The 12,621-nt window shown below is 41.8% G+C and overlaps 1 protein-coding gene across 4 annotated transcripts; it reads right to left on the minus strand.

The window, feature by feature from the left end:
• Positions 1–3,771: 3,771 nt before the first annotated feature.
• On the minus strand, positions 3,772–12,472 carry LOC121609368 (protein sel-1 homolog 3). Of its 4 annotated transcripts, none has more exons than XR_006006984.1 (24): positions 12,331–12,472; positions 11,766–12,240; positions 11,370–11,496; positions 11,158–11,279; positions 10,946–11,061; positions 10,792–10,853; positions 10,569–10,701; positions 10,349–10,487; positions 10,125–10,262; positions 9,465–9,670; positions 9,193–9,372; positions 8,485–8,604; positions 8,153–8,293; positions 8,012–8,074; positions 7,741–7,914; positions 7,522–7,649; positions 7,350–7,433; positions 7,167–7,257; positions 6,979–7,066; positions 6,785–6,894; positions 6,565–6,692; positions 6,365–6,467; positions 5,667–5,898; positions 3,772–4,333 (listed from the first exon to the last, which is right to left on the minus strand). XR_006006984.1 is itself a non-coding variant. In XM_041940975.1 (24 exons), the coding sequence occupies exons 1-23, from the start codon at positions 12,412–12,414 to the stop codon at positions 5,809–5,811; spliced, it is 3,102 nt and encodes a 1,033-aa protein (XP_041796909.1). In that variant the 5' UTR covers positions 12,415–12,472; the 3' UTR covers positions 3,772–4,333; positions 5,802–5,808. The 4 variants fall into 4 exon arrangements, 3 of the variants coding, with proteins under 3 accessions (XP_041796909.1, XP_041796910.1, XP_041796908.1); XM_041940975.1 differs by having other exon boundaries at positions 5,802–5,898; XM_041940976.1 differs by lacking the exon at positions 3,772–4,333 and having other exon boundaries at positions 5,007–5,898; positions 10,352–10,487.
• Between the last annotated feature and the right edge of the window lie 149 nt (positions 12,473–12,621).

Consider the following 12,621-nt stretch of genomic DNA (forward strand, 5'->3'; position numbering starts at 1 on the left):
TATTTATGAGTTATGCAGTCACAGCAGAGTATTAACCAGAGCTGAAAACCCTTCAGCCAGCCATTTAAGTAACAAAATGAATATTCAGCGGAAAAAACACTGGTAACAAAACGTCCTTAAGTATAAACATGTTCTTCATGTAACATGAGCTGATTAAACTTAACACAGGAACACAAAGATTTAACTTCAAACAATGAAAACAGCTAACAAGCACTCCGTACACATGCATTCCTTTGAAGTTTGCAACTAACTTTTTAAATGTGTTGTAAAAAAAGTCTCAGAAGAGGACAGTCTTCAGTGCTGCAGTGAGAAGCTCTCATTCTTCTAATAATAATCATGAAGAGCTCAAAATCTAGTGCTACTGATGACTGCTTTACAGTCCCAATCCCCTGAACACACACACACACACACACACACACATACACACACACATACACACACACACCATACACAGTACCTGTACTGTATCTGCACCTCCGTGTTGGGTTTCTGCTGTATATCCCACAACTGAGTCCAGCTCCCACCGCTGCCTCAGTGAGTTTCTTCTCTTTGCCTCCGCTGTACAACTGGCACAGCTCTCTTTCCTTTCTCCGGCCAAACAGCCCATCTGCAAAAACAGAGGGAGGGGGGAAAAAAAGTGGAAAATGAAAAAAAGAGAAAAGGAGAGTAAAACCAATGGATGGGAATGAGGAGAAAAGGAAAAGAGAGACAGATTGCTTTGATAATGCAGATTGTCAGGAGCTGCATTCTTGCTAAGCCAATGTGCACGGAGTAAAATCGCAGAGTTAAACTAATTTGATTTCACATTCCCTCAGTGCTGCTGTTTTCTTTTCTATTCATTTGTTCGCATTTCAGCTTTTGAGCTTCAAATCACAAGCCTGGCTGCTGTGCACTTAAATCACAATCTATGTAGGATCTTATTGAAGGACCGGGCAGCGTGCCCTATAGCCTTTCAATGCACAAAGTAATAGCAGACATCTGAAATCCACAATAAGATGCAGGAAAACAAAAGTATGGGAGAAAAAAATGTGGCTCTTGCCATGTCATATGCTGCAGCCTTAAATCAATAAAAAACCAAGACAGTGAAATAGTGGTAGCAGTTAGACCAAGCTAGGCTGATAACTGCATTGGCATATGGGCTGGCCAATAAGCAACAAGATATTGCATTTCAAAACAGTGTCTCCATTACATAATTTCTATCCTAGAACTAAAAAACATGTAATGTAATGCTGATGAGTAAAGCGCTTCCTACCCTGAACAATGAGTCAAAGTGCCCTTGTGCAAGATATTTATTATCAGCTGCTCTAATGGGGCTACACAATAGAAAAAGGTGGACTGTGGTTAGACTGAGTAGCTCTCGGGTGTATACGCTTTACTGTAGGTTCTCATGACTTTTAAACATATGCTTTTGCAATTTAGGCAGAGATTTGGCTTATCTGAGCTCTAGCAATTGCCTCATATTGGTTTATCGAGGGTGGAGGGACATGCTGATTTCCGGACTGAATCACTTCAGAGTTCAAATCCATATCAGTGAGGTGTTGACGTCATTTTCGCAACCGTCTGAAACCCTGTCACTGTCCTTGAAGACGGGAAGGTCACAGCAGAGTTCAGCTCGATACCCTCGAGACTGTGAGAATTTAGCAACTTCCACAAAAACACTGCTGGCACAGGGACTTGAACCCGAGTCTACAGCTGAAGGACACTCTCCCTGCTGACTGCACACCCTGCTGTCCAAAAGGTACATTAGTCATATGGCAGCATCACCTTTGAATTCCCTGATCCTTTCCTTAAAATAGAAAACACCATGTAGCACTTTAAAACTCCAGTTCTAAGTATATGCATTGCACATTAAAGCCTGAATTAACAACATGAAAATATTCATGCTGAGTGACATTAGGCTGCCCATAATGTGACCTCTCTCATTACTGCCTGGATGGTTTTGTGTTTAAATAAATAGTTGCTGTACATAGTGTAGTGTACTGTCCAAATAATCATGTGCAATAATGATAGTATGAATGGAATAGGAAAAATCTTAAAACAACTCCAGCAACACCAGCGAGTTTTGCATTTTGCTTGCAAACAACTGTACCTGGCAGGGAGATTGGCTGTCTGCATTGTTTTCTGCATCACCTGGTCCAGGTGGGTGTGAACATGAAATTGGGTTGCTTACATACTAATATTTTATATCTTTAGATAAGACACATAACGCTTCTCTTCTTAAGGGTTTCAAGTTTGCAGAAAACAACAGGTGAGCAGATGAGAACAGATGACTGACTGATGTGAAAACTGGGATTCTTCGACTGCAATCTGAGACACTGCTGGAAACCAAGTACAGTTCATTATCCAGGAAACACCATTCATACTTTCCATTAAGTGTAACCCAGCGGGTACATTCTCTGCCTCAAAAACTATGGAGGAGATATGAAACAATGACCAAAGCCAACAACAGGTATCTCATTTATGAGAACCAGTTTCAAAGCACCAGAAAGTCCAGATTGGGCAGCAGTTTATATTCCTGAAGTGGAACCAGGTCAACACTGGAATTGCCTCAGCCACAGAAGCTCAAATACCAAGACATTCTAGAACAATCTGTAACGCACACGCACAAAACATAGTATATCCGCGATATTTAATCTCATATACGTACAGTAAATAGATCGCATAAAAACACCTGATAGCAGCAGCAACACCTGCTTTCAATCTTATCATTAACGATATTAGCCACACCTGTGCTTTTATTCGGTAAAATATTTACACTGCGTAACGTTATTGTTACGCAAAACAGGTTAAAAATAAAAATAAAGCGAGGTCCATAAACCTCAATACGACCCGACCGTTAAGGCCAAATGTTAGCTTAAACCGTTGGCTCAAATGGAGACCACAGCTTTCCACTGCAGTGATTTCAGCTAACTTAGCTGTCGACTAAAGCTAGTTTCCACTGTAATAACTTAGCTACATTAGCTGTTAAGTTAGCTAATGCTTACATTTGCTTTAGATACGTAAATTACGATATGTTCACTTACTGTTGCACTTTGCTTCCTGCGGGCAGAAATATGTTTGGACTTGACTGAGTTTCTTTTCAAAACAAATTGAACATCGCAAGAAACGCTTCCTCGCGCACTTGGCGCGTCACGCGCACGACGTACAGCCGCAAACGTATAAATACCGACGTCATGAGCACAACGCCGTACCAATCCAGAAGAAACTCGCCCATCCAAGGCATACCCAAAGTACATTTATCATTATCATTCAGTGTTCAAATGGCATATTTTAACGTCTTTTATTGGATATTTATCTACATAAATATCTGTATTTATATTCATGATTTCAGATATATTACATACAATATTTCCTTGTTAATGTTCTGATATAAAATCATCATTCAGTGAACCCTTTGAAGATCACCTGTTCTGGCCTGTCAAGATCCTCATTGGAGCTGCAAGCCCTTCTGAAATTTCTACATCCATCACACACACTCACTCTCATCCTGCTTTTTCTGCCTCACAGTTTCCTTGGCTTTTATGAATGAAGAGCGATGACACAGACATACAGTATATCAATTTCATATAGCTACATTTATAGAAACAGGCATGCACATGTCAGGGTTACCTTTTTACTTTTTTTTAATCAATTCTTAACATTTTCAGTGTATTAATCCCAAGTTTTCTTTAACCTTTTAAGCATCTACTTATCAGAAATTGTTTAGTTCGGTTTACTTTAATGAGTTTGCATTTTTTTCATATTATATATGTATGTATAGAAAAAGGGAAAATTCTCAAAACCTGTTCAGTAATACAAACAGTGCTGTACTAAAGGTATGATATGAAGCGGTCAGACCACAGAAGTCAACATTTCAGGCCTTTGCCAGGCTCAGGAATGACAGGAGGAGCACCTGCTGTTTGGCTGGTGGACTTAGAAAAAGCAGTTTGGCATTCTGATCAGCAGTAGAGGGCTGGTGCGATAAACCCATTTGAGACAGAGGCTGACACCTACAAGCTGTCAAGTTATTTGGTCACTTTTCTTTTTCACACCCACTACAATCTCAGCAAAATAGCTTGTGAGGACAAGTGAACCCTTCTAAATCACCAGTCGACGTACAGTAGACCTTGTTTTAAGGGGAAAAAACTGCTGTGCAGTGTGTTGACCTCTTGGTAAATCTCTAATGAATCATATACCAGCTAGATATGGGACTGTTAGCAGTCTTGTGCATAAGTAAATGAAGCCAATTGCTGTAACACAAGGAGTCAGGAGTGTCAGCTGAAGTGAACAGGACAGGTGAGGGTCCAGTACCAAGTTACTGATAGGGCATAGGCAGGAGCACGAGGGTGAGCACCTGGGCAGGAGACAGGAGTCAAAATATCAGTCTATGTTCAGTTCAATGGCAGCCATGTATCGTGATTGAAAGTACATATTTCAAGCTTTTGTGTTTCATCCCATCCCTACAATCACAACCCTCAGCAAACTCTGAATCATTCCTACGAACAGAAGCAAAGCAATTAAACATGTATGCCACTGTTAATGAGATGCTGAGTGCTGAATGGATTCGGTCTCACGAGAGGTGTAATTGCTTGCTTGATTTTGGTACGTGGAATATGAGTTGCAAGAAATTCTCCTGCATACTTGTTTTCCATGCTTTCTGAGCAGCAGTGTGATATGTGGGAGTAATGCTTAAAATGTGATGCTTTTTTTTAAAACAGTATTTTCATTATTCTTCTTGACACATAAACACAAACAGACAGCTACGACGGTACCAACAATACACAGTTGCCACAAAAACTAAACCTCTGACTCCCAGATATATCCATCAGGATGTAAGGGGGTAATCTGTAAACAATGTGGCTCTATTACAAGTGGAAATCCTCCACACGGATTGCTATATTTCTACCCATGTTTTCTCCTCTATTGAAAGCTTGAAGTCATTATTCCATACATGGTGTAGATATTCTAAACTCAAGTTACATGCAAAGTCAGCCAAGGAGCAAACATTCAGTCTGTGAAGTCTTAGATTTGTGGAGAGACCATATTTCTGTAGAATTTGTTCCAATATAAGCATCACTCCTTTATCAGATAAATAGGGTTGAAATCCCCCTCCCGGACCTGGACTCCTCTATCCGAGCAGGCCGGAGCTCAATCAATGCTGCAGTGTATTGGAGCCGGGGAACAGTGTTTTTGAATGACCTCTAACTTTCTTAATGCCTGTCAGGCTTGCAGACTTGTTCGAATTATGACGTTATTATCCATAACACTCTTCATTTCCCTATAACATTGAATTCTGACCTGTTTAAGATCTGTTCATACAAAAGTGACTGAAACTATATCACCAAATGTTTAGTTGTGTTTGACTCAAGTGTCACAAGCTAGAGAAGAGGCCTGAGCCCAGGTGACCCGTTAGATGCTTGTTTAATGATCGTGCTGAAGTATAATGAGGTGGTGGGGGACCCGAGGTTACACCTGGGCACTCATCACCTGTCATCCACTCACAGACCACAACGGGGTGAAGGAATCATTACATTGGAAGACAAAAGGAGATCCAAAAACAACATCTTTGATCTATCAACAGTATCAATCAAGCTATTCTTTTCATGAAAAGTAAAAACATTCTTTTAACAGTATGAAACACACAAACCAGAAACATTCCATACATGTAGTAAAAAAATAATCCTTACTATAGCTATCACATTTGTTCTTTTCAGTGATCCCATAGTAAACGAATGTAAACAAACACAAAATATTGCTGTGCTGTTTGTATGCACGTTCACTTTCATCCTTCAGTTTAGTGCACAGATGATCCTGATAAGAACCTTGGTTCTAGCTGAGGGACCGGACGGGTCTCCTGAGCACACCGAGGGCGATTAAGAATATCGTCGGAGCTGCAACCACAGTAACAGCAGTGAAGAGCTGTGGGAAATAATGCGAACAAATCGTCAGCAAGATGTTACATCGCAGTAAAGTGCAGCGAGTCTGATATGCCTGCTGACATGCTGCTATGTATAGTTTTTCAAGTAGCATATTTAATTTCATGAATTAAAGTGTGCAAGAATAGATAAAAAAAGGAAATATATTAATATAGTCGAAAAATTAACAGTTACTGCATGTGTATCAACCAAAAGTTAAGCAGGTACATATATCAGATTACTGAGTTAATATTTGGGAATAGATGATAATAATAATTTAAGTACTTTTATGTGTATGGAGCATTTTATGACTAGTCAACTCTACATTCGTTATATAAAAATGCATGTGCAAACACCAAACCACCCAAATACCAGCATTAAAAATCAATTTAAATAGTAAAGAAAGAACAATAATAACACAATAATATAAAATGCTTCCTACAAATGTGGCTTGAGTATATCACTCTCACCTTAATAGCAGCACTGTAGTCTTTTTGGAAAGACTGGAGATACACATTGAAGATGGCAAGGCTGCAAGGCAAGTCTGAATCTGTATCTTCTGAGTCTCTGCATCTAGAAAATGTAGATTTGTTTTTAAAGACTTATGTTGAAAAAACAGTATTCTGCACCCACACAACTGATGTACTGTATATATACAATTCAAACACACCTTTTGTACAAAGCACTTAGGAGCAAAGTGCTGTCTGCCAAGTACAGCTCTGAAAGGCCGAGTTCAGTCAGTATCGACAGCGGCAGCCTGAAACCCTCTTCAGCAAGGAGACCAAGGTTGTACCACCCCTGTATAAGGACAGCATGGCTTACACACACGCACACACAAGTAAAATTAATGCATAAACACAAGCTTAAAAATCAGTTACAAAGAAGCATACCTGTGGCTCGTTCCTCAGTGCTGCCAGTGTGTACATCTCTGCTGCAGAGAACAAGTCTTTCTGCCCGTAGCCCTGCCCCTCGTACAGCAGGTCACCCATCCTAATCAAAGCTGGAGACATAATAGAATTAAAAAATTCTATTGTGAATGCCTGCACATGAATCGTCAGATATTGAAGTCCCAAAGGAAAGTTACCGTATGTGTCAGGATTCTGACTTTGGATTGTAAGGTTGTAGTATCTCCACATACAGTCTGATGCAAAAGCAGTATCCAGAAAAGCAAACTATGGACATACAGAGTGAAGACATGGATCTGAAAAATGACAAGAGTGAAGAAAGCAGCAACAACGTCACGGCACTGCAGCTAAGATAGAGATAACTTACCGTATTTTGTTCACATAGATATGCCACGTTGAACTGGGCAGCTGCATAGCCGGACTCAGCAGCCATCATGTAATATAACAGTGAGCTGACCCTGTTGGAAAGCTAGTGTTAGGGCGCTGCAACTGCAATAATCAGGTGGCCTGATCAGCATCATGGCAAGTGTGACTAGAGAAATAAGATTACATGTCACTCTTGAGATATGAATCCAAGGCTTTCCGTAAGATGCTGCCCAGGTATCCATTGTGCTCAGCGGCCCACTTTACCCACCTGCAGTCAGTCAAGAGGCATTCAAGTCATGACGAGAAGAAAAATCACAAATGTCAAGTGAAATTAATAAAAAAGGGAAGTGACTAACAAAACAGCATCTGAAGGACGTCTGTTGACGCGGCCGGGTATCCCAGTGGTCCAGATGTCGGCGAGGTGAACCGCTCCCCTGACGTGCCCTCTCTCTGCAGACCTCAGATAGTACTGATAGGCCATAAACTGTCAGACAAAAAAAAAGACAAAAGAGTCACCTCCAAGGACTCGGGACCACTCTGTTAGCATGCAAGTAGATGATCACACTTGAGCTAACCTGGTCAGCAGCTTTTCCTGGATACAGACCCTGTGAGTGTACGACACCAAGGTTCAAAGCAGCGTCCGGGCACTCGAGGAGATCGGCCCGCTCCCACAGCTGCACCGCCTGCTTGTAGTCTTGCTCAAACTGCTCATAGTACCAGGCCAGGGCATTGATTGCAGGAACAAAACCCTGTGGGACAGAATGTTGTGAGAAGCAATATACAGAGTGCAAACATTGAACGTTACAGTGTAGGTGAGAAATGAGTAATGAAGGATTTAACCATAACCTGGTCCATTGCTTTCTTCAGGAAAGTGACAGCTTTTGGAACGTCTTTTTCAACCCCATGTCCCTACAGAGAAACAAATCAGCATCCAATAATAGGAGATAACACTGAATGATTGCTAAGCGGTGCTTGAGTGATTCTGACCTGCAGTAGGACTATGCCATAGTCATACATTGACACAGGGTCTTCCCACTGGACGGCTCCCCTTTCATAATGTCTCACAGCCTCCTGGATGTTTGGAGACACTCCCTGCTGACCCCAGAACAGCATGCGGGCAATCGCTTGCTGCAGAGACAGTTGCTGAATTTTTACTAACAAATTACACAATAATTTTTTAAGTGTGTATGGCCATTCTTCTCTCCTGAAATGTGTACTTTGAGACTCAATCCGGAAATTTGAGGTCAGATTCTTGAAATTTGTTCACACTTCAGCTAGTGGATGCACTCACAACCAGCAGAGATGCCAGAACAGGATACCTCAGCTTCAGCTGCTCCCCTGCGTGCCTGCAGTTTCAGCCACTGGAAGATGTGATGGTCCTCACTGGTCTGGAGCTTCAACACGTCATCATTGTTCAGGTATACAGCCTCAACAAACATCTAAAACACCAAAGTAAAGAGAGTAGATATTTTCATTAGTGCCCTTCCTTCCCAGAAATGCAGCGCTGCGCTTTTAATAAAACATGAACCATTTCTGAGCACTGTAATATTACCAGATTTATTATGCTGTTGTTTTTCCTCGTATGGAAAGCAGTGACAAAGGTGAACTTATTGACGATGGTAATCTAAAAAAAACTATATTCACAATAAGGGAGCAAATAATAAAATATCATATCACATATCAGCTCATATGTTGTAATAAGGCCACAGCTGCATGTGAGAGCTTCCTCCCAGCCTCTGCATTACAGTTACTGTATGTATGTATGACATGCAGAGAATATATTCTACGTGAACTGTTCTCTGATTATTGTGTTGTATTTTTTTCAAATATGTCTATGATGATGTAATGCAATGTAGTGCATATTAAGCAAAAAAGGTTGTCATTAACTCATATATTTACTGATAGATAGGATGTAATAATGGAACTCAATCTCCAGCGATGAGCTTTGGGTTCAACAAACAGCAGAAATGTTTTAGTTTTGCATTAAAACAGATTAGCATAATTCACACACCAAATGCGTACACTACCTGTTGTGGCGTGGGATTCTGACGGTCTATAGTTGTCTGTTTAGCAATGTTTGCGTAATATGCATAGGCCAGGTCTGTGTCTTGGGGGAGGCCATGGAGACCCTGGTGGTGCAGGTGCCCAAGATGCAGAAGTGCTAATCGATCATCCTTCTGGGCGGCCAGCAGGGCCAGGAGCCAAGCCTGTGCCACGCACAAGGGCATGAGAGATGACAAAAAATTAGACGTGTTCACCACAGGCATAGTTTTACTAGAGCTGACCCAGTAGCGCACACCTTGTTGGCCTGCTTCTTGACTCCCAGGCCAGTGCTGTAGAGGACCGATGTCATGTGCAGAGCTCGGTTATCAGCTAAGCAGCCGGCTTGGAGCAGCAGTGGTGATATTCTGCTGACCACTGCAGTGCTGCTTGCTCTGCCCAGCTTATGAAGAGATAAGGAGTATAGCGCTCGGCCCACAGCTGCCAGGCTAACTCTTCCTTCTCCTACAAGTCAGGAAGAGGACTGATTTCAGTGCTTTATGCTAAATAACACATGAAAATCACTGAATCACAGCGTCAGCAATCAAACTGTTTACTCAACAAACAAGTGCATCAGTCATTACAAACTCACAAAGGCAAGCTTTTAAAACTTTAGTGGTGATCCAATAGTTGGCAAAGGTTCCAAAGATGTGACTTTGGGGATAACATCTGGAATATTTCCATTTAATGGAATGAGTTTGGCTGTTTAATCCAGTAAAACATCAGCTTCAATTTAGATCTGGAACAAGCTGATAGAGAACATGCTTTGAACATAAGAAGCTTCATCTGCAAAGCAACTACCAGATGAATACAGCAGTGTAGAAATGTAAGTCTTGCATTTGGATTTATTGTCACTTTCCACCTCTGGGTATTTTGTGGTCGTGCTACACAGATCCATTATGTGCAGTTTATCTCTTACCATGTCGGAAAGCCAAAAACCTGGCCAGTTTTGCTGCTTGTGTTCTATGAGGGGCAGTCGCCTCCCACAGCTCACACTGACACTCTGATGGCAGCCTGTCCTTTACTGTCCACTCATGGAAAGCATCAAAACAAGACTCTGAAACAACAGAGACAGCTTCCTTGTACTATGAAACATTTAAAGCACTGTAATTTTAGCACCATCTAGTGCATGTATAAGCTTACTACCAGACTCTGTCTCCTGTGTGGCCTGGAGAGAATAGCCAATGAGTTTCATCGTCATCTCGAGGCGAAATGCTTGACAGGTCTGCAGCCATCCGGTCAGATTTACAATCCTAATAACATCTGGAATAACAACTTCAGACTGGAGAAGAGGAAACTGATCAGACTCAATGTGGTGAAAAGGCGACATAGACAATAATTGTGGGCTGGTGCAGTACATTACCATGCTGTGAGGTGATATTCTGTTGCGGTAGTACACCAATGGTCCAAAATAACCTTCCACACCGCTTATGTATCTCCCTCCACCAATCACAAAATATCCCTCTGTGTCATCCAGCATGACAATATGCCTCGCCCTGTAAAAATGCAGAACGGTTGAAGTGCATTTTTTAAATTCCTGGTGTTAGTATAGTTTGATCTCTTTGTCATGCCAAAAGCAGACTTACATGTGTTCCACAGAATGAACTGTTCTCTGCTCATTATCCATGCACACCATGGAGACAGTCACCTGGGGTGCAGTGACAATAACATCCTTATTTTTCAGCTTTACCATCATTTACACACTGTAAGGATATCTTCTGTCAACAGGAGACTACTCACTGTTCTACCATGCAGCGTCACACTGATTTGGCACCACTCGCTTAAAGGCACCTTGAATGGAGAGAGGAATGCAGAGGATTCCTGAGACTCTCCATTCATCTGGATGTGTAGCTGGCCTGCACATATGAGGCAATGGCGAGAGACGAGGTCCAGATAATGAGCACTGTGTGGTCACATCGTGACAATGTGTGAGAGGAAAGTCTTCACTGTACCTGACTTTATGAGGAACAGTGATGGTGTGACATAGTTATTATGGGAGTCTATGTGATGAAACACACCGCACATGTTTTTCTGGCAGTGTCTGGTCACAAATATCCAGATGGAGAACATACACCTGGGAAAAATAAAAGCACAAATAGTGAACTAGCCCTAAATGACATTAACAGAAGCTGGCTTATGTGTGGTGTGACTTTGGCTGTCTTACCATGGAAAAGAGATGGCTTTAACACGCAAATACTCCAGTAACTCATTGCTATAGGGCTCCAGTGTCTTTGTGATACCAAAGCTTTCTCCAGTTGAAGCATATATTGAAGACAGCAAGTGCACTGTTTCTGAACGACATAAACAGCTTGTTGGTTGAGATTTGGAAGACTGCAATATTTTTATTCTACACCCATCATCTAATAACACAATCGTACTTTAAAGACCTGAACAGTATGACAATTAAATGTCTGACACATCCTAAAATCAGTTCCTGAGTTCCTGATGATCTCTGTTCTCTGGTTCGAAAATGCTGATAGAAGAAATGAATGTTTAAAAGTTTCCCTTGAATTAGTTTTGATTTTATGTGCAGTTTAAAGTTCACTTCTTCTGACCTTACCTTGCTCCAAAGGGCACTGTTTCTTTGAAAACCGTTGAGTTAGCTGCAGCATTTGCGTGCTCCAGGCAATGCACAGTGGATGCCATTTTACTGGTCGATTAAAAAAAGGCCTAGGCTGCAGAGTTGCCACATCCTGAGCCGCGACAGACCTCTCGCTGTCATCAAGGCCACCGTATCTGACTGACGCCAGCAGGATACAACTCAGCACCCACTGGGAGTCTGGAACAATCCCATCAGCTTGATACACCAACCAATCCGGCAGGTTCAGCTCCAGAGTCCTTATTTTAGGGTCACCGGGGACGCATTTCCACTGTCTTAGCAGGAGTGTGGAAGTGATGCCGGTGTCAAAAGACACAATACAGTCCAGCTGCACTGTAGCGGGTTCATCACAAGAGTAAAGTACTTCCAAAAGGTGGCCTGAGAGGGGCTCCTGTGGAGGATTCAGCAGTGTCACCTGGTTTAAACCCCAGACGATCTGTGTGAGGCAGAGGACATGCACACAGTTGCTAATAACATCTTCTAAATGCAGAAGTGACCAGAGTATCATAGATCATTAAGTTCCTACCTGCATACAGAGACAACACACACACAGGTATCTGTAGTGTGTGAAAAGCCATGGTTCACACTGTGTTTTCATTAATCTCTCCATTAAAGATTCTCAAGTTGCAAAGAAACAAGAAGCCTCAAGATCCGGACCTCATCCTGCTCCACCTCACTTACGTTGACACATAGGTAAATATTTAACAGCACATAGCCACACCCAATAACTGCACACACAGTGCAGTTAAGGTGGAGCTTTGTGAACTGGGTTACATACCAAAGGCACACTAATATAATTTGCCTGTAATGATTGTAT

Source organism: Chelmon rostratus, chromosome 7 (genome assembly GCF_017976325.1).
Source record: "Chelmon rostratus isolate fCheRos1 chromosome 7, fCheRos1.pri, whole genome shotgun sequence".
Lineage (NCBI taxonomy): Eukaryota > Metazoa > Chordata > Actinopteri > Chaetodontiformes > Chaetodontidae > Chelmon > Chelmon rostratus.

Coding starts and splice junctions, on each gene's coding strand:
- LOC121609368 (XM_041940975.1), bottom strand. CDS start 12,414: ATGGAGAGATTAATGAAAACACAGTGTGAACCATGGCTTTTCACACAC. Junction 12,241..12,330: donor TGTGTTGTCTCTGTATGCAG/GTAGGAACTTAA, acceptor TGCCTCACACAG/ATCGTCTGGGGTTTAAACCA. Junction 8,605..9,192: donor AGAATCCCACGCCACAACAG/GTAGTGTACGCA, acceptor TTGGTGTTTTAG/ATGTTTGTTGAGGCTGTATA.